Source organism: Manacus vitellinus, unplaced genomic scaffold (assembly GCF_001715985.3).
Source record: "Manacus vitellinus isolate BGI_N305 unplaced genomic scaffold, ASM171598v3 scaffold_5_pilon, whole genome shotgun sequence".
In the NCBI taxonomy this organism is placed as follows: domain Eukaryota; kingdom Metazoa; phylum Chordata; class Aves; order Passeriformes; family Pipridae; genus Manacus; species Manacus vitellinus.
In genome coordinates this window covers 14,286,799-14,307,900 of record NW_021940682.1, presented here as the reverse complement: position 1 = coordinate 14,307,900, position 21,102 = coordinate 14,286,799, and the positions used below count along the sequence as shown (strand labels likewise).

At 37.0% G+C, this 21,102-nt stretch overlaps 1 protein-coding gene across 3 annotated transcripts in view; it reads left to right on the top strand.

Annotated features, from left to right (window-relative positions):
- The window catches only part of LARGE1 (LARGE xylosyl- and glucuronyltransferase 1), a 279,282-nt gene that overhangs the window by 36,553 nt on the left and 221,627 nt on the right, over nt 1–21,102 (top strand). Inside the window, exon 3 of one of the 3 annotated variants that reach the window (XM_018080645.1) lies at nt 5,678–5,768. The exons of the other annotated variants lie outside the window; for them this stretch is intronic. Within the exon in view, the coding sequence (XP_017936134.1) occupies nt 5,760–5,768 (9 nt within the window). The 5' untranslated portion in view covers nt 5,678–5,759. The remainder of the gene's footprint in view (nt 1–5,677; nt 5,769–21,102) is intronic. 3 annotated transcript variants of the gene reach the window in all.

Sequence of the window (21,102 nt, the reverse complement as noted above, 5' to 3'; positions counted from 1 at the left end):
TAGATAGAACTTATCTCTTGACTTACAGCCCATGGCTTTTTTCTAGAAAACTATTGTTGTTTTTAATCTTAATCTGTCAGTTAAGGACGTTGACAAGGAGTTTCTGTGCCACTGAATATTGCACTGAAGTATAATTGTAAACACTATAGAAGATCAAACCAGAGGAGGAAGTGCTATTTTACAGCTCTTTTATTTGAATTCATTGCTTGATCATCATAGAAATTTCTATACTTCGGTGCCCAAAGCTGTGCTTGTTAAATCACCTGGTCAAGCAAGCATTTCCTATAATCATCATTGTCCTCTCTAAGTACCAGGTCAAACAGTAGCACTTTAAACCTTTTAATGTTATATTTGAAGAAAGACAAGATGAATTTAATGAGTAATCCCTCCTGATTGATTACACATTTCTGACTGTTTTAAAACCATGTACTAACTTGTCTGTATAAATACTTCCCATTAGAAATGGCTTTAAAAGTTCTGAATTATGTTTGTTGCCATAGCAATACTCAGTTAAAGATTCATAGAATGTTTTTTTTATTTTCTTCCTACCGTAGGGGAATTCACAAAGGAGATTCTAAATCTATCTCAAATACAGGGGATTCAGCAGGGCTGTGTGCTTGGGAGATTGTGGGGAGAAAGGAAATGGAAAAAAACAGTCCGGAGTTTAAATCAATTTCTGGAGCACTGACAGGATCTACAGTGATGGGAATGCTTATGGCTTTTGGTTGTATCCTGTATTTGCGTTTCAAGGGACCTTATCTTAAAGCTAAAACTGATACAGAAAAGAAATGCCTATAGAAGAAATCAGTGTTCTTTGTCTGTTCTTGTTTTCCCACCTAAACTATGATGTGCATTTGTATTTCTTCCTTTGAACTGCAAGAACTTGAAAGGGTGCCATTCTTCTGTGCTTTGTGAATGTAGACTGGGGGAAAACTAGGCTCTGAAATTGTCATTCATTCCTAATATCTCATCAACTGTCTTCAAAAATCTGTTTTGAGTAGTCCCTTGTCAATATTTAAATTTTTGTTGGAGCATCAGCAATTGCAACCTTATTAAACAACTGAAATCCCACATATTGCTAAATTTTGAATAGCTCTGATTAAATTTAATCTGAGTTCTCTTCCCAGTTTCAAGACTAGTAGGAGGCCTTGGAAAAGTTTGTCTTGAGTGTGTTCACACTCTTTTGCTGACTTGACTTGGCTGGTCATAGAACACTGAACAAAAAAAGTCTTGATTAACTCTGTGTGATGCTTCATATTTTGTTATTTAATAATTAATTTAACAAGTGTGGTAATTTACAATGACATCTCAGTGTTTTTATTTCTTCTATGGAGGGTTCCACCTCTTGGAATCTAAAAGAGCTTGTTTGAATTTCATGTGGTCTCAAGAGCAGCTGTTTCTACATGTCCAAAGAGCTGTAGGAGTGCAACAATGTGGGGACAGTATTGGATTTAGGGAGAAACAGCGAAGTCAAGTTCAATATTTTGTCTGTATGAATTGATTAAAGAAGTGTAAAACAGTGTAATATGTATGTTTTCTTTTTTCTTTTTTTTCTTTTTAATTGGAAGACATAAAGTTTAAACAAATACTGCTGTAAACCGTACTTGCTTTGCTCCTGTTCCAGCACTGTATCTATTTTCTTTTTTTTAATTGGAAAAAGAAACACAAGTTCCTATTGTGCTAGAAAATTCTATTTAAGGTTTTGCAATGTTTTGTTTATTTAAAGGATTAATGGGAGTTGGGGAAAATATTAAATGCTACACTTCATGGAAGTTCCCCAGCTGCTATCAGAATCCAGTGCAAACTGAGAAATTAGATCAGTCCTTGCAGCACACTCATGTAATTTTTAAAATCAGAAGGTTGCTAAAAAAAACATAGAATTTTTAAATAGATTCTTCTTATTTACATCTGGGTTTTTGAGCTGTTATGGTTCAATTCTTCAAGCTCTTAAAGCTCTTGTGATTTGGAAGAAGAAAAACAAATACCAGGCAACTTGTAGTAACTGCAAGAGCTGCAACACTGAGATAACAAAATATTCAGAATGCAGTTCCTCTTCACTTAGACCATAGTTCTGCAAATACATAAGCCATGCATTCACTTTAGTAAAGCAAGCAATCTTGTAGAGAGTGGTCAACTCTTGATGATGACTAAGCATTTGAAAATGTGTTGCCAGGATCAAAGCTGTAGCTATCTACCATTGGTTTCAAGGGCTTGTGGGTGTATACTGACAATTTAATATACTCTGAACTGATAGAAGACTTATTGTAACATAGGAAATGTGGAAAGTCTGATATTTGGGTTGTTTCCAGGAGAACTGTTAAACAATAATCTCATTAAAGAGTGTGCGAATCTAGAGCAAGAAATGTGAAGGATAAATGTTGCAAAGTGCAGAAAAGTCCAGAAAATGACTGAGAAAGCAATACTTTTTCCCTGATGAGTTCTAGAAAAAGGGCCAACTGTGCCCTAGGTTGCATCAGAAAAAGCATCACCAGCCAGGTGAGGGATATGATTTTCCTGTTCTGCTCTGTACTGGTGTGGCCTCACCTTGAATATTGTGTGCAGTTTGGGGCACCACAATATAAGAAGGATCCAAAGCTGTTAGAGAGCATCCAAAGGAGGGCATCGAAGATGGTGAGGGGTCCAGAGGGGAAGCTGTATGAGGAGCAGCTGAGGTCACTTGATTTGCTCAGCCTAAATAAGAGGAGATTGAGGGGAGACCTCATAGTGGTTTATAGATTCCTCACAAGCGGAAGCAGAGGGGCAGGCACTGATCTCTTTTTTTCTGGTGACCAGTGACAGGACCCGAGGGAACTGTATGAAGCTGTGTCAGGGTAGGTTTAGGTTAGGCATTAGGAAAATGTTATTCACCGAGAGGGTGGTTGGACACTGGAAGAGGCTCCCCAGGGAAGTGGTCACAGCACCAAGCCTTCCAGAGTTCAAGAAGCATTTGGACAACACTCTCGGGCACATGGTGTGATTCTTGGGGCTGTCCTAGGCAGGACCAGGAGTTGGACTTGGGAATCTTTGTAGATCCAGCTCAGGATATTCTATAATTCTAAATTTTTTTAGCTTGGAAGTTAGCCAGTGTAAAATACAGAAAATCACCAGGTGGGATGTCAAAGCTCAGGCTATGTTCTTCCTGGTTCATGTGTAACTAGGAATTCTTTTCAGGTTCCTAAAGTCATCAGTTGGAAACAAAGCTTCCATCCTACTATAAACTCTGAGTGGGCAATTTCACATTGCAGGAATGGAATTAAATTTACCTGTTTCTCTCTGCCTTGAGTTGAACAAGAATGCAGTTTGCTACAGAATAATTTTCCCCATCACCTAAGTCTTCAGACATAATTCTTACTGCAAGGCCCCAGTAATCTTGATGATTGTTTCTCTTTACAGTGTTACTGTCAATTCCAGAATTGCAGATCAGAATCACATTCCTGCTTTGTCTTCAGAAAACAAATATGGGATTCAAACCCATGGAAATAAGTACTAGGCCTTTATTATTTGCCTTCTTAATCTTTTGAGATTCTATTTTTCTGTGCTGTATTGAAACTAGAAGTTAGTTCTCAATAAAAGTATAGATCTTCATTCAGCGGTTTTGTGCAGTGTCATATGATTGCTAGAAACTGAGGGCCACGGTTAAAAATCTCCACCACCTAGGAGACTTAGGAATAATAGAAATGCTTCTCTAAGTGTAACACTGGTGATGTCAAGAAACAATGTGATCTTTGAAGTATAGGTACTTCCTTGTTTCTATTGTAGATCATCCTTATGATACCAGGAAGGAGGCTTCTGATTCAGGGCCCATGTGTGAGCTCAAGAGAGGTTGAAGATAGGGAGGAAGGGAACAAAGACTCATCTGGATTCTGGATGTTTCTAAGCCTGTTAAAACCCTAGAAATAAGTTTTGACACTTCTCAGGAATGAGAAAGCACTGTTGCTTATTGAACACTTCTAGCAGGCTTGTGGATGTGATTTTGGAAGTACTGGGGTAGATCATAAGTAAAAAAAAAAAGATGGGAGGAGGAAAGAAGTGGATGAAAAAGTGACTAGATTGGGCAGCAAGTGAAAACAGGAAGGGAGAAGGATTGAGAGAGGCAAAGATAAGGCACTTTTAAGTTAGAAAATCTCCATGCTTCTTTCTGCCATCTATAAATTATTTTTGAGAAAAATGTGTGATCTGCAGACCTCTCTTGTTCTTTATTCCTTTGGCACTTGGTGCAGCTCTCGTATATTTTTCCTACCTTCATCTAGGATAGAGGGAAAAGTGTTAGATTTTGCTACGGTACGTGAATTTCTCATCAGCTACTCTTTATGCAGGATCCTACATCACTAAATTGTAAGGGTGGAATTGGTAAAGAACCTGGTGAGTTGAAGACTGGCATATTCAAATTGTTTTAAGAAAATTTCTCCACTAACACAACTTGTGAGTTTCTGGTGTTGTTTTAAGGAGGTAAATACAACATGATACTGGAATGGAATAGATTTGTGAATCTCCTTGTTCTGAGCACTAAAGGGTTGTCCAGTTGTAGGTGCTCGGTAGTGTATAAATGCTGATCATAATAAAATATTACACAGAAATTAAATTGCATGAATATAAATAAAGTAACCATTTGTATCTTAAGAAATTGCTGAATTCAAACAGCATCATTCTAATAGAATGAAATGTGACATGGAATGTCATGGAATCTATTTTGAAAGTATAAGCAGAATAAGAAATATTTGTCAATTTTTAGAAAGTTTTAAAAGGCTGTTAAATATTGTCAGTAGCTACACTAACTGATTGTTATAAACTGAAGCAGAATGTTCTTTGGATTCCATATAGTACGTTCAGGTGCATGTTTGTGTGCATGTGTGTATATATATATAATTTGTATATGTTTTTATTACAGATCAGTTGTTGCAAAATATTATTATTGAATCATGAAAAATAAAGATCACTGTAATATCCCCACAAAATTTATGCTTTTTCTGCTGGCATATTTAACAAATGTAAATTTTAGAGCGGTATCATTCATGGAAAGAGGCAGAAATTTATTGTTCTGTGTTTGATAGGATGATTTTGATAAAACATGAATGAGGAATGATATAAAATGGAGCTGTGTTAATTTCAGTTTTTATTACAGCTACTAGGGAGAAAAATAACTTTGTCAAAAATAAAAGAATAAAAGAGGTAAGGGAAATAACCACTTCTTTTTGAGCCTTTAAACCTGGTACATGAATAGTATTTCCGAAAATCTGGACTCTTCTATTCTTTAAGTTTGTCATAGTATCCTAGTAGATGATGGGTAGGTATGGAAAGGAGTTTTGACCTATTTGCCTTCATACTCAGTTGACTGAGGGTCAGCTTGCACAGTTGGTGACTGAGGCAGCAGTATGTTGGCAGTTGGTGGCAGCAACTTTGGGCACAGCTTTGTCAATCGAGTAGTGCTATTTTTCTCTGCCATGCCACTTCCTTTTGAGGTGCACTGTGCCAAAGAAACTCCCAGCTACAAGAGTTAACTCCCATCTTGAAGATCCAAGTGCCCTTGCAGATAGCGATAAGAGTTTCCAGTAAAAGAGGACAGCATACATGATAAACCAGTTGTCAGCCATCCTGTGTACAAAGCTGGGAGAATTATCAGCAATCCCAGAGGGAAATGCGAGTTAGCAAGTCAGTAACAATGTACTTTATTCTGCAGGACCAGAGGTGGAAAACTTTCTGTAGGGTAGGATTGAAGAGCCCAAGTGAACCTACAAAGAAGTTCAACAGGAACATAAGGAATGTTAAAGGTATCAGATTTCCCCAACATTAGTCATGACTACATGTGTCTTGTTCCTTAGATTAAAAATTCTCATTCTAGTCCCAAATCGTAGCCCTAATGTTCTCGTCTTTCTGTCTGATACACCTTGAAAGGGCAGATGCAGTAAGAGATGGTATTGAATTCAGTGATTGCTAGCACACAAGTGCCACTGACAAAACTATTAGGCCTGCTGGACCTTGCAGGCAATACCAGAGCCACTTGCTCTTACTTAAAAAAAAAAATAATCCTTGAAAGTTTCTGTTGGCTGCAACTGTTCACTTTTGAACATAGGGAAACAATACTGAATGGCATTGTATTAGTGTTTGTCTATTATAGGGGTCTGTGATTGAATATGCTCAAAAATTTGGGGCAACTGGAGGTGTGGCAAGTAGTCCAGCTCATGGGGTGTCCAAGCTCTAATAACCTTTATCAGAAATGTGTTTCGTTTTCCATATTCTAACCCTGTATGATTCGTGACACTAGGAAGGAACTGATGGCAGTGCTGGATCAAGGGTTGGACTTGATGATCTCGGAGGTCTTTTCCAACCGGGTTGATTCTATGATTCTGTGACTCACAACTTCAAAATATGCAAAAGCATTGTGAAAATACAACTTAGGGGGATTATTTAATTACCTAAAACTGTTCCTGTATTCCAACCCGAAGGAACTTCCATAGTTACGATTTTATAGTTGTGATAGAAAACAGGTGCATCACTATGTGTTGGTTCTTGCAGAACAAAACTGCCTGGAAGTTATTTCCTTACTTCACTGACATGACCTGTTCATTCCTATTTTATGCAGCGATCACATTCTCTTATTGCCTGTCCTTCTCAAGGGAAAGTTTCTGGTTGACTAATTATGCCCAGGAGCGTATGGTAGCAGGGCAGCTTCATGCCAGCTTCTAGTATCCTTGCCTTTGAAGAAGTTAAACAGCAACATTCGCATCTCCTCCTGAGGAATGCATATTATTTCTTTCTGTGTTGCCGGCATGAGAATGTTTTGTGTGCTTGGGAGTGCCCTTGGTTAGTCAGGCGGCAGTCTGATTCTCCCATGGTAGCTATTCCTTATTTTTATTTTTTTTGATGGGGGGAAAAAAAGGAAGAGAATACTTCAACTTGTTCATTTTTTACACATACAAGAAAAATGTAATGTTGAGAGTGAGAGAGATGGATAACGAATATTTGTTCACCAAAGGCTTTCTGGAGAAGCTGGACAAATGGGCAAAAATCTAAGTTTTATCTTGTGCCTAGATGATTTTCCATTCGGAAAGTTATATTTCAGGATAGAGGTTGTTTCTGGGAAACTGCATGATTCTGGATAGCAAGGTGGGAAGATAATAGGATGAGCTATGTAAGGTCTTCATTACTTAACTTGATATTTGGGTATAATACAGCTTGCCCCATTCAGTCCATCCAGGATTCCTGGGGAAATTTGTCATTTCTCCTAATGCAGGTATCATTTGTATTTTAACCTCGGGAGAAGTAGCAATCTCTAGAAAGTCCTGCTGCAAAACTAAATAGTACAGGGCTATTGAAAGATACTGTTATGCACAACTTGAAGTGAGAAGCAGAATTATTCTAGAAAAAAAATTGTGGACAAGCAAAGGACTTGTCTCTGCTCATAAAATGGTAATCAACATAGTCAGTGAAGTGCAGTGTAAAGCACTGCGGGACATGCCTGCAGTACTTTGCTTTGCATTTGATAATTTGCAAAACACAGCTTACTTATTTATCACCAATTCTGTCATACTGTATTTAGCAGGAGAAAGCAATTTGACATTCTCTTGTGGATTGAGTTTCCCTGCCAGATTCTGGATCTAGGAGTCCTACTTTCTTTTCAGGAGGATTTTCTGGTATGGTCTTAATTTGTTTGAAACCATCCAACCAATTACTACTGTTGCTGTTTTTTAGATCTGCTGTTTGTGTTTTTATTGAGGATAGTCAATATAGCACATTATCCACATTTAGCATATTATCCAAATTCTTTTATAATGGGGATTGATTTTTAACCAAAAAACTAGTCACAGGGATTTCTTGTTACTGCCGATTTATTTAGTACTACATTGTGATATTTAAGTTTATGTTGTACTAGTTTATAATTTGGCTTGCAATTACTATTGAATCCATTATAGCATAATATTGCATAAGATAACAAGAGTAATTTACTCATACATTTTCAGGAAAACATGTTTTGTTCTTCATTGCTTTTATTTGGTTCTTAAAATGTTACAGTTATATGACTCTTTTAGTTAAGTGTTGGGACTGCAGAGGATGCTAGATAATCTCGTCTTTTTTGTGTGGGTAACAAAGAGATGGCAGACATAGGCATGAAGTTAGTCCTTGTGGAGGTCTGTGTATATAACCAAATTTGGAAAGATGGAGTATAATGAAAAAAGATTTTAAAAGTTTTTACATGTTTGTAGGCTTTAGTTTCTGTTTTTGTAGTTTGAAGGACTTCACTTCTATGCCTCCTAGTAAGTAACACTTCATTACCTGGACAGTTTGCATGAAAAAATGGAATGAATTTTCAAATAAAAAATAAATACATAATATTTCAGAAGTATCAATTTGCGGTTTAATGTCTTTTTTTTTTTTTTTTAATTCCATGAAGCATAACTACAGACCATCCAAATCAAGTCAGTAACTTCCTCCAGCTCAAACTTGTCAAGGTATTGGGTTTAAGAGCCCAATTTAGCTAAGAAGTGTCTGCTCTCTGGGTTGTACACCAAGAATTTTAGAACAAAAGTAAGCTTTCCAGCAAATGTTGAACCATGAGATCTGGGAAAACAGGAAAAATATCCCAAAGGATGAGAAAGAAATCCCCTTAAGCTTGAACATCCTGCATATGCAACCTCTCATGTGTGGTTAAGTGCTCTTTAGAATAAGCAGAGTTTTGGTAGTCTAGAGCTGTTTTCCAACATCATTAGGCAGGAGAAATATGTTAAATATGCTCAGTGGTGAAATTTCCATCTCATCTATGAGTCTATTCTATATGATTTATAGCAGCTTGATCCAAGTGGCAGCTCATGGGCCAGCCTGGCCTATACCATGATTCCATTCGTCCTCCCACCTTTTCCTCAAAGATGGACAGTGACTCTTTTGGACTTGAAAGTCAAATGACTCTCTTTATATGTGGGCAGCTACTTGGAGCAATACTGTATAAAAAGTGATGGGAATTAAACAGTGGCATGCCTCTCATTATCCATATCTTCTATGTTGCAGTCAGAGTTCCCCCACTGGCACAGCTGACAACTAGAGCATAGGAGTCTCATAGCTGTGATCTGGAAGTATAGCTACAGAAATGGAGTCAGGCATATTTAAGTTATGATTCTGTAAAGTGTGACTTGTCCTCTAATCTGAAAGCAATAGTGGTATAGATAAGGGAAGGAAGGTCTTTACCTGAATAAAGAATAACCATCTGGCTTTACACTGGAGACAGTTTGTGCAAGACTTTTGGCAGCTTTTCTACTTTGTCTTTGGGTGGGCAACAATTGAAGAATTACTTGTGATGTCTTCTGATTGGTTTCCACCTCATTCATATATAATTTATTTTATGCTTAACTCTACACCCATGAATAGTCCCTCTGAGGTAAAGAGAACAACTGTTGTGTGCCGAAGTACCTTGACTATTGAACTCATTTTTCCTCCACGCTCAGAGCTGCCCAAGAGTTATTAAGACATTTGACAGCAGTATGCCAGAATGCTGGCAAGCCTCTGCCTGTACCATTATTCTCCTGTCTTCTCTCTCTTCCTGCATTACAGCCTTATTGTAGGTTCTTCTTACTTATTATCATCTTTTCTCATGCTGACCCTTATGCTTAGAATTTCTCTCTGATTGCATCAGAAAGCTGTTCTTACTTTGTATGTTTGCAAACAGTAACGTGTTTTTCTTGACTGAATTCCTCTTTAAAACACACATCCTGTGTGTTTTATGCACACATCACTATGTGCATAAAAGAAAAGAATAGTGTTATGTATATTAAACTAAAATATATCCATTTCACTGCCTGTTCTGTACTGAATAACTAATTCATGTTCTCTATTTTTATTGCATATTTTAAGTTTATTTGGACAGAGGTCCCCTCTTTCAGTGGTTTGCCAAGTGCCATGTAAGTTAATTGTGCTTAGTAAATAGCAATAGGGTCATGTTAAATTTTAGCTTTTGCCTTTGATGCTATAACTGTCTCTGGGATCCAATACAGCAATATTCAACTCCAAGAGAGGCTCCAAGTGAAAGAGTTACTTGTTCTTGTCCTGTTGGACAACTTTTCTCAACTCTAATCTGTTGTGCTGTCTGGCATAACTGAGGACCCCTTTTCAGGGGAGATCTGTAACTAAAATGAAGAGTTACTGCAGATCAGGACAGAGGTGGCTTGGCAAAGCTGGATGAGATTAGCATACTGCAGGCTTTTTTCTTCAGCCAATGCTGCAGTTTCCTCATTTTGTGTCACTTGCAAATCAATTTAAGGATAAATAAATAAATAAAATCGTTAAGTCTTGGCAATTATAGCATTGTTCTTAGAATAATTTATATGAGTATTTACTGGGGATTTTGTACTGTTTTCAGCCTGGTTTACTAAATATGTGGTATATTAGCACTGCTGTGTTCCTCACTGACAGAACTTTTCCTTCCTAAATGAGTAATCTGAAACAAGCAAACTTAAGCCTGTAGACAGTGCATCCATTCTTACCAGCTACCTTCTTTGAACTGCTTCAAATTAGTCCACATGTTCCTGGGGTGTCTGCCACAATTTTTTGGATGACAGTGTGAAAGACACAAGAATATTGCATAATGGTACTTTCTAGACTCTGAAAGATATTTAGGCAATGGGGAAAAAAGTTGTGTTATACTGATTTTATATAGGTTTTCTCTTGTGTTGTGGGATCCCCTGAGTAATTATCCTGATAAATAGGGCACCATTTTTTTTTTTGCCAACTGTAGAGGTCTGAAGACTATACGATTAGTGTATAAAGCTATTATGTAAATCCTCTTTGCCCCAGTTTAAGTTAATGCTCTACATATGGCATGCCTGGTAGGGTGAAAATTCATGTTCCCTCTTTACCCAAGCAATGCCTGGCAGTGCTGCTCTTGGTGTGTCGTTAGAATAGGAGAACTGGTCAAGGGGTTTGTAAGTAGTGAAGAAATTACTTTAGTTTTTCATGTATAGGATACAGATGACTCACTCCTTCTGTGTTTTAGCACTGACATGAGACTTCTGTAAATAGCACATGTTCAGAAATAGGACATCTCCCACCCCCATTAGCTATGATATCAAGGTAATGTAGCTATTTGATTTTAAAACAAAAAGCAGGAGCGAATTTCAGCACTAGTGGCAATCTAGAATTGCAATCTAGACAAGGGAAAAATTTACTTGCACTTCCTGTCAATAGGACAGATTACTAGTTATCGTCTAGCTACTATCTATTAGATAAAGAGAAAATAAATGAGGGTGGCCAAGACGATTGATAGGAGATGGACAGAGGGTTTTCTTTTTTTCTTTCTCTCTTTCAGAACAGTATTTCAAGATCTTGCAATAAAGTCTGAGAGTTTCTGAAAGGGAAAAAGTAAGATTGGTAAAAATATCAGCAGTGTGCTGATAGTTGAAGAGTTTGAAAGAAGTTTTGTTATGCTGTATGCATTTTTTTTTTTAATATAGAACAGTCATGTTGTGACTAAGAATTCCTTGATTACAAAATTGAGAAAGGAGAGAGTCATACCTCTCTCCTGGAAATTCTGGATTCCTACCACATTTATCTATCTCACAACCTGGATGCAGAGGGGCAATAAGAAAGAACCCAAACCAAGAAAGAAATGAAGAAGGGAATGGAAGGTAACTATGAAGTCCTGCACCTGGGATGGAATTAGCCCATGCAGTAACAACCGGATGGGGACAGACTGGGTAGAAAGGTCTGCAGAAAAAGGCCTGGGGACTCTGCTTCATGACAAATTGAACATCAGAAAACAGTTTGTCCTTGAAGCAAAGAAGGCCAATTACATACTGGGTTGTATTAGCAAAAGTGTAGCCAGCAGGGTGAGGTAGATGATTATTCCCTCTATTTGGTGTTTGTGAGACCAGGCGTGTAATACTGTGCTCCACAACACAAAAAAGCACAAAAAAGCCATGCTTGCATATGTGTAGTGGTAGACTACCAATAACCTTCTGGTAGGTTTAGAGGACTTAGGCAGGTTAATATGAGTAGCAAGATTCTGTGTGTCAGCTGCCTGTGTTGATTGTCCACACACTTGCCCTGACTCCACAACAACGTCTGTGTGGCAGCTTACTTCCTTTTCAGCTGAGAACTGAAGTAACTCTGTTTTAGCATAGGATACAAACGTGTATACTGGTTGTTTCTCAGCAGTTGGTACAAGTTAACTACTTGCCTCATGGTAACCTGTGCATACATCACAGTTGAGAATTAACCTTTTTATTTGTACCTTACAGCAGCACAACTGCTTTCTGAATCATTCAACTTCACATTATGCCAAAATCCCTTAAAAGCCAGTGATGTGAAGATACAGTCTTATGTATGAAAATATACAATATATTTAAAAGCTCCACAGCTGCTGCATGGACATCCTCTGTTACTTCTTTACACATATTTTTGCTAGATCTCCACAGCCCAGTTTTCAAGTTGAAGCGTGTGCCAGTTTCACAAGTTCTTAAACTTCCATCTCTTTTTGGGATTAATTCAGTGAATCCCACAGGTGAACGAGATTGTTCCTATTTATAGAAAAGCCTTCAACACACATTCAGCGCTGAAGTTTGTCACCAATGCAGAAAAGTAGATCTTTCTTTAAAGAAAGTCAAAACACATAGTAAACAACTCTGTAACTAAACGTAACGAGAGGATGAGAAAGGAAACATGAAAAAACATACAGAAATGATTGGTTTGTGGATAAAGGTAATCTACATCTGGCCTGAAAGCTAAATGAATGCTCTGCTGTTGTTTCCAGTCAAGATGAAAATGTAGGGTGTGTAGGGAAGGCAGGCTAGCTCTTGGGAAGGGGTATATATAGAAATGGAAATTACCATTTCTGAGGTGAAAGCAAACTGCAAAGAATTTAATGTATTGAAACTGAACAGACCGGATAATCCCTACCTCAGAATATTGAAGTAACCAGCCCATGAAATTGTAAATCTACTGGTTAGGATTTTTTTAGAATTTATAGATAGCAGGTTGTTTTATATGGCTGGAAAAGGGTAGCTGTGGTGTCTGTCTTTAAAAACAGAGCAGAGACATCTGCCTGACTACAACCTTGTTAGTTTGATCTCAGTGCATTATCTTAGAACACATTTTGAGGAAGGGAATGCTTACAGGCATGGAGGTGAACAGCAAATGAGATGAAATGTGCCCAGTTTACCAAGAGAGGTGCTACTACTACACTAATCTGCTATCTAACATTATAACTAATTTTTAAAAAGGGGTTGGAGTGCTTATTTGTCTGAATTTCAGCAAAATATCTGATGCATTGTTACATGGGGAAATACTAGTTAAAACAAAATGAAGTTTAGAATAAGGAGTGAAAGGGTGGGCAAGAGAATCAATGCAATTGTAATGAATCAGTAAGTAAAACTGAAGAGTGCTAGATAGAGAAAATAATGCTGGAGTACCTCAAAGATGATATTTCAGAATATTTTAATACTTTCTTTTTAAGGAAGTTGGCATGAAAAATAGGAAGGCTGAAAGTTGCTGGAATAGTGGTCAGAAGTGCTGGACAGAAAAAGAAGATGCATAATATGGATAGCATGCAATTGTAACAGTTCTTTTAATATGTTGGAAATGCTGTTGTTTGAAAATGGCTAAAAGAGAAAGAATGGAATATGGCTGTCAGCTGCAAGGTGGTTATGAACTGTGTCTGTGAGGCAATCCTAAAGGAGAGCAAATGTGATCATAAAAAGGTTCAGGCAGGAAAGGTGTTTTTGCCAAACTGGGAAATACTGAAACCATTATACTTCTGTAGTGCAGTTCTTACCTGCAATGCTACACATCCAGAACGCTAAATGATCTCTTTAGAATAGGTGATTGTAATTTGGAAAATAAGCAGAGGGGAGGAATTGCTTTGGCTTGTCAGGTTATTGAAGTAGCAGCAGAGGAGTGGAATGCTGCTTACCATGAATGCATTGTGGAGAGAACAGCACAGCACTGGGAAGAGCTATGTATGCTGAAAGGAAGTACAGTGCCATTCTTGCAGTCTAAAACATGTTGCCCAAAATTCTTTTCTGGATTATGAGACATTTAAATATTGGATCTATTTAAAAAAATGAATAAATGAATCTTTAAAAGATTCAAGATCTTATTTTTCAGGTCTGTTACGAAGACTGTTGTATTAGGGGATGCCCTGGTACGTTTACCTGTTTTCCTAGAACGGATGAGCCTTGCTGCTCTTGAACAATAGGATGTTTCTACTCTTTCCCATTTGACCTGATAGCAGGAAAAATTACAGTTACAAAAGTAGGATGTTACTTGGCTAGAGATGTGCAAAGCAGATGTTTAGGGCATTATCTGGTTAGTTGGGTTATTTAATTGAGGGAATCTCCTTTAAACTCTGAACTATAAACAGTACTGAGAGAGTTCTTGAATGCCTTCTTCCTGACATTCTAATTTGGCATTTATTCAGGATGGCGAGAAAGCTCAGATCTCCACTTTCATGATGACAACCCTGAACTAGTTGCTTTTCAGACTACTGTCTGATACCTCTTTACAGATCTTCTGGGTTTTGATCAGTAAAGAGTTGTCATAACTCTGACTAAATTTCTCCCGCTTTTTTCGATGGTTCAGTTTTCAATCTCTTCTAAAGTGAAAACACTATTTGTTCTGCTAACCACAGTGCTCAGTAGTACACTGAGCATGGAATTTAAATGTAAAACAGTTTGCTTCATAAACAACTGAACTAATGAGGACTGATTGTCTACTGAAATGTATTCTGTTATCCTCATCTACCTCTCTACAAAACATTCACAGATTCCGCTTATATCACTTACTTAGTTGGAGAATTAACAACAGACAGAGTGGCTAGTGCAAACCCATTCACATGCTAAAGTTTTGGGTAAAGTCTGAGGTGTAATTACCTTCCTTCAGTGGGAACACTCACTTTGTTATTCTTCCTATGCTTCCTTAGTTGCCGATTTTCACAAAACTGGCAAGAATTTCATCTGTTGAAACTGCTGACACTCTGTCAAATTTAGATGAAATTAGCCAGAAGTCATGAATGGGAAATACCTAGAGAGACAAACATTCCTTTTCACAAGAAATGAAGTTAAAGACCTTCAGAGGAAACAAATCTGCAGTCACTTCAGATCTCAATCATACCTAATAGAAAAGGTGAAAGCCTCTGTGTGTCTTCCATCACAAATAATTTAAAAAATACAGCTCTGAAAAGTCTCATGAGGAAAGAAGGTGATGCAGAAAGCTGTGTGGTGCAGGAGAGACGAGTTCTTATTATGTCTCTCCATCTCCATCCTCTGTGCTAGATTCTTGCAGGCAACAAAAGCATTTCTTTGGAGACATTCAAGTATCCATCTTATTTCAGACAATAGGAGTAAATGACTGACAGACTTGTAGGTATTTCTAGACAACTGGAAAAAAAGTGAGAAAAACTATGGGGATTTATAAAGGATTTGTTTTTTTTCTCAGAGTCTGAATTAAATAGCCAGGATCTGGATCTTTGCTTACTTACACTGTAGCTGTATAACACTGAATTGACTGATTCCACTGGATCTACTCTGTATTTGGTGAAAATTAAGATAAGAATCAGGTACCATTTTACCATTCTGATCAACAGACTCTCAACCAACTGATCCATCTTTCTCTAAGCTAATTGAATGATAACACTGAATGAAAGAGGACACATTTTGACATAATTGGGATCAGGAGACTTGCTTTCTCTTTTTTACCCCCTGAGTGGACAAGCTGTTGATGTTCTCTTAAAGGTGCTTATGATACATGGAATATTTAATGTCTTTTGGAATTACATTTCTTCCTCCTAAAAATACTACATGTATAGTGTGTATATTTTAAAATGTCAAACCATTTATTGACAGAAGTGTGAACACAGTAGACTTAAACAGGTTGTGTATGTTCTATTTTATTTGAATGAAAACAGAATATACAGAATATGAATAAACAGTATATACAGAATATGAAGTGTGTATGTTTTTCTGTATCACCTCTGTGCATATTTCCATGATTCCACAGGTGGGATGGATGGCTTTGGAGGCACTGATACACAAACAAAATTTTAATTTGCCTTATGCTTCCAAATAAAGGGAGGCTGTTTAAAATGTTCCTATTTTTTGAAATTCTGGATTATTTGAAAATGAAAATATTTAAGATAAATTTTAGTTACTTGATTTTTGCAGATTGGATATATTTCTCATGTTAGTAAGAATCCAGTTATAACTGCAACTAAATCCTTCTTTTCCTACTTGTTTTGAATTTACTGAAATTACCAAGTGACTTGTACTGATTTAGAAAGTTTAAGTATTTTTTTTTCCTCAAATGTTTTTTGCAGCAAAAATCAGGAAGGCAGGAGGTGGGACAATGAGAATATGAATCCTTTCATCCTTTTGATTGGGTGGGAGCTGGATGTGAAACAGTTGAACAAGCAGGAGAATTCCTGGTAGTCTTCCTACACTTTCCTATAGAGTTCATGTAGCTAATGTTGCTGGTATTGACCATCTTTTTGGCTATAAAGAGAATAGATGTGGTTTAGTACACTATTTGTAGGATATAATTCTCGTTCTCCTCCTAAATTCTCATTCCACCTCCTCTGTAGATTTACGGATGATCCTAAGTGATCTCTCCTTGGGTTTCCCTTCTGTATGGTGGATGACATTGCTTTGAAAATGCAATGAGCAGCAGTCAGGGGAGGGTAGGCAAGGTGGATTTGGGGGTAAGCAGGGGAATTGAAGCTTAATTTTTGAAACAATGTGTATGTTGCAGGGGAAGGAATCCATGTTCTGTAGTCTTAGGTAAGTATAGAACAGCTCTTGCAGAAAATATCTTCAAAAATTCATTTGCTCTGAAGGAGCAACTGTCAGTCTTGAATATGGGCAGCTCTAATACAGAACCATTGTGTAAAATCTAGACTTGGATTTTTCTTCTGTTGACTTTGCTGATATAGACTGACTCAGGCCACTTTTCATTTGGAAGGCTTCATTTTAATGAAGGGCTTAAATTAAACTATATAAATATAAAGAATGTATACACACACATTGCACTGTGAATCTTACAAGATTTTTCATACTTTCCCTTTCCTCTGATTTCATAGACAGCTCTGTATGAATGATTCTAGGAAGAAGGACAGTGAAATGGTAAAGGTGCTATTCTCTGTAGGAATGCTTAAAATAGTAATTGAACTATGATTCTACTTCATGCTTCTGATGAAAAACTTTAACTTGAAAATTAAGGTTGGAATTCAAATACCACTTAGAATAAAACTGAGAGCAAAATGCTGTTTTCAGAACAATAATTTTTAAGGGTGCTCATTATTGCTGTGTTTTCCTCTAGGCCAGTAGCAAAACTGCCATCCTTTTCAGTGAGAGGAAAACTAGGCTAGTACTGGGCATTTCTGGAGGTCGCACTTTAATATGTTGTCTAAAGAAATATTAGGGTGGAAATGGAAGGTTTTCACAGAAGGGCAAAACAAACAAACCCTCTCTTCGTATGTTTGGGAAACTGGCCAAATACAATGAAGGTTACTTGGATAACCTTTACTCTGTAAGTGCAATGCTGCCAGTTTCTCACATCCCTCTTAGCTGATCCTGTGAACCTTGTTCTGGACAGCAATTCTTCAAGGAATGGGTTTACAAAGCCTCACGTGAATTTTTGTAAGATTGCAGATGTCAAAAATCAGAAAAGTTGCTGTAGATTTTGTACACTGTAGGCGAGGTTTTGTACAAAGTGTGTATTGGCCATATCCATGTTTTGTTTTAAGTGTTCTCCACTACCTCCTTTTAATTTAACCTCCACTACTGTTTAATCTGTGTACCCTGAGAAGTGCATGCAAATCACAGAGATAAAACACAAAACCTTTCCTTGTATCATCTTTTTAAAATCATAGGGTAGATGGTCCAAAAATTAGAAAAGAAATGGCCAACAGAAAAACCTCCTCTGTAGGGACATGCATAAGATGTTCCTCTCTCTTGATAGTTCTTGATTTCAAATGATACAAGAATGAATGAAAGATTTCAGTTTGGTAGAAATTGCCCAACACATACAGAAGTTATTAGGGACAACAAAGAATAATTGCACAAGCCTTGTTTCTTTAGGAAACTTAATTAAAAACACAGGTGAAATTCAGTTTTAACAAGGTAGTAGTGTGTATTTTGCTCATGGCATTTTTTTTCTAAGAAGAATGAGAACATTGTAACAACATTGTAACAGTGCTATTCTAGTTCTCTTTTGTTTTCTGGAAGTATTTTTTGTCTGTTTGTTTATTGAACCTTACTCTACCAAAAAAAAACCCCTATTTTTTTCCTGAGGATTCCTTTAAATTCTTTACCATTTTTGTAAATAGCTAAAATTGGCTGCGTTTGTGCTAGTTCATCTTTTACATTCCTTGTAGACTGGAATGTGTGTTGAGCTTGTAAACCCTTTGGATTACACAGAGACCTAATTGTTTATGCAATCAGACTTTTTCATCATGACACTCAGTTGGAGTGAATATTTAAAAATACACACCATATATAGTCTGATGCCAGAGGCAAGCTTATGCTCACATTGTAATGTGAGAGGTGATAAATACAAAAATTATATATGTGTAATTATGTATATAAAGGATTTTTCTCATACTTAATATTGATACTTATTCTTTTGGGCTCTTAAACTGGTTAAATTTTTATCTGCTGATAGACTAGAAGCATAAAGAAGAAATCTAGTGGATATGAAATTATTTTGCCTCAGAAATTGTCAGCAGAGACCTATTCTCTCATTAAACTGCGTATATCAATTTTCTTGCAAAACAGTATGATTTTTTTAGTTTTCTGATTGTTTTTCAAAATCTTGAGTACTGTTGCTGTGAAATATGAGATTTTAAGTTGGCATTGACTGTTTCACTTTGATGAGATGTAAATAGTATTATTGGATTTCCCATCAACTTCAGACTTCGTAGGCACATGTACATGATTCAGTAATGATCAGATAAATGCAAATAGCCTACTTGATTCCCTCTTTTTTTTTTTTTTTTTTTTTTGAGAAAGGTAATAAGAACATAGATTGCATTCTCCCAACTCCTACAGTGGGAATTATTATACTATTGAATTTAGATGATTTTACCCCATTTATTTGTTTCTCCATTGTTTGAAATACCTGGAAAGAAGGATTAGGAGTTAAGTATGCAGCCCTTTCATTCTCCTCATAGGCCTTAATATTTGAGTCACTAGGGCAGAGGACTTGGCTGGGAAGAGAGTAACTACACAGACTGACTTCTAAACCTTCCAGTGTCATCTTTGAAGTACAGGAGCATCTCAAAGGAATCCTGGTGCTCTTTATGCATGCATCAATTTGGCTGAACCTTACTTTATTACGGCTTTTTAAGTTAACAGTATTCAAACTACTGTGGTAGCAACTAGTAAGTGCTGTAATGAGCAATTTGTAGGAAGCATAGTAATACTGGCAGGTTTGAAACAAGGTGACTGAAAGGGCAGTTGGATGATCATTTATCTGGTCTCCACATATGGTAAACAATCTCTGTTAACCCCCAAAATAACTCTTGGGCAGCTGCTGCTCTTTCAGCTGTTCATTTAGCTGCTACAAGAGAAGTCCTGGGACTTTCAGGGAATGTTTCTCTAATCTGCAGCACCAGGTACCTCCTGCTAGGCCAAAGGCACTCTGTGTTAATTCTGTCTTTGTATTTTCATGCCCCAAGTCTGACTGCTGTGTAGAATGTGTGAAAATTAAAGCTCTCTGTAATTAGGAAAAGGTACAGAAGGGACAAGCATAGGAGTGAGCTGAAGATTGCTGTTTTACACCTCTTCTTCTGTTAAGAGTAGAATATCATTTGAGTCAGGAAAGTTGGGTTTTTTTCCTCCCCTGTCCTAGATGTTACCCTTTTGAAGGAGGTTGCTCCCCACCTCCTAGTATTGTCCTGGCATTTGGATGTAAGGAATAACTGTTCTATTATGAAAAAAAATACATGTATTAACTGTAAATTAAGATTAGTAAATTTCCATGTATACATTATACATATTTATTTTTAGAAAGTTTTGTAGAAATAACTTTAATCAGGTAGATCACAGTCCTGAATGATTTTTTTTTTTGTCATGCAAAGGATTTTATTAATATAAATCCATATTTTCTGACTGGAAAAAAGAATTAATGAAAAGTAAACCTGAAAAATGATCTTATTGTCGGAGTGGGCTTCCATTTTCCCACCTCTGGCAATTGTGCCTTACTAACTTCACAGTTTTGGGACCTTATGAAAACTGGTACCAAGCAAGTTGTGGTTTTCAGTCTTTCCAGACTGAATTCCCATATAAACATTTTTACAAAATAATTGACAATACCTTTTATCCTGTTTGATATGCTCTTTAGACAGGGAGATGACTGCAGCATTTATTCATATGAATAGACTCTTGGCCAATCTTGCCATAATTTCTGTTCAGTAAATCAGTTTGGTCTTGGAGAGTGCATGATACTTCTTTCTACTTTCTTGAAGACTGAAACATCATCTCATGAACTCTAGGTGGATTATGTAAATGCTGATAACGTGATCAAGGCATCAGCAGTTTGCCTCTTTAGTTTCAGTGGATCAAAACTGGGATTTGAATTGCAATTTTATTCTAAAAGTTGTTTCTTAGTATCAGAACTGATAAGACACTGTAGAAAATGAAGAAAATAAAATTCTGGTACCCTCTGCAAATCCAAGATTCTGAAGGAAGGACCCAGCTCATTATCTCTACCTAACACTTAGAGATATTGGGTTGAGTGTACCTGCTTCTAACTGCTGTTCTAGAATTGACAACTGTGTAAGCAAGGCTGAGGTTGAGGTTTGCAATCCATAAGAAAAAAAAAATGCAAGTTTCAAACTCTGCTATAACATGGTTGTAAAAAAACATGTATAATGTCGAAGTGGTTTTAGGGTAAACCACGACATGATTTGTGTTTAGCAATGTCTTCTCCCCCAAGCTGTTCTCACAGTTTCCTTCCCCACACCTCATTTTTTTTCCTCCCCCTCTTTAACTTGGCTTTACTACAGGAGTGGAATTTTCTCAATGGTAAAAAAGCATTTTCTCAAGGACTGATCTCAATATGTAGTTGCACTGTTGGAAAGTACAGCTGTATAAAGCCAGATCTAGTGTATTTGCAGTCTTGTCTTGCTGA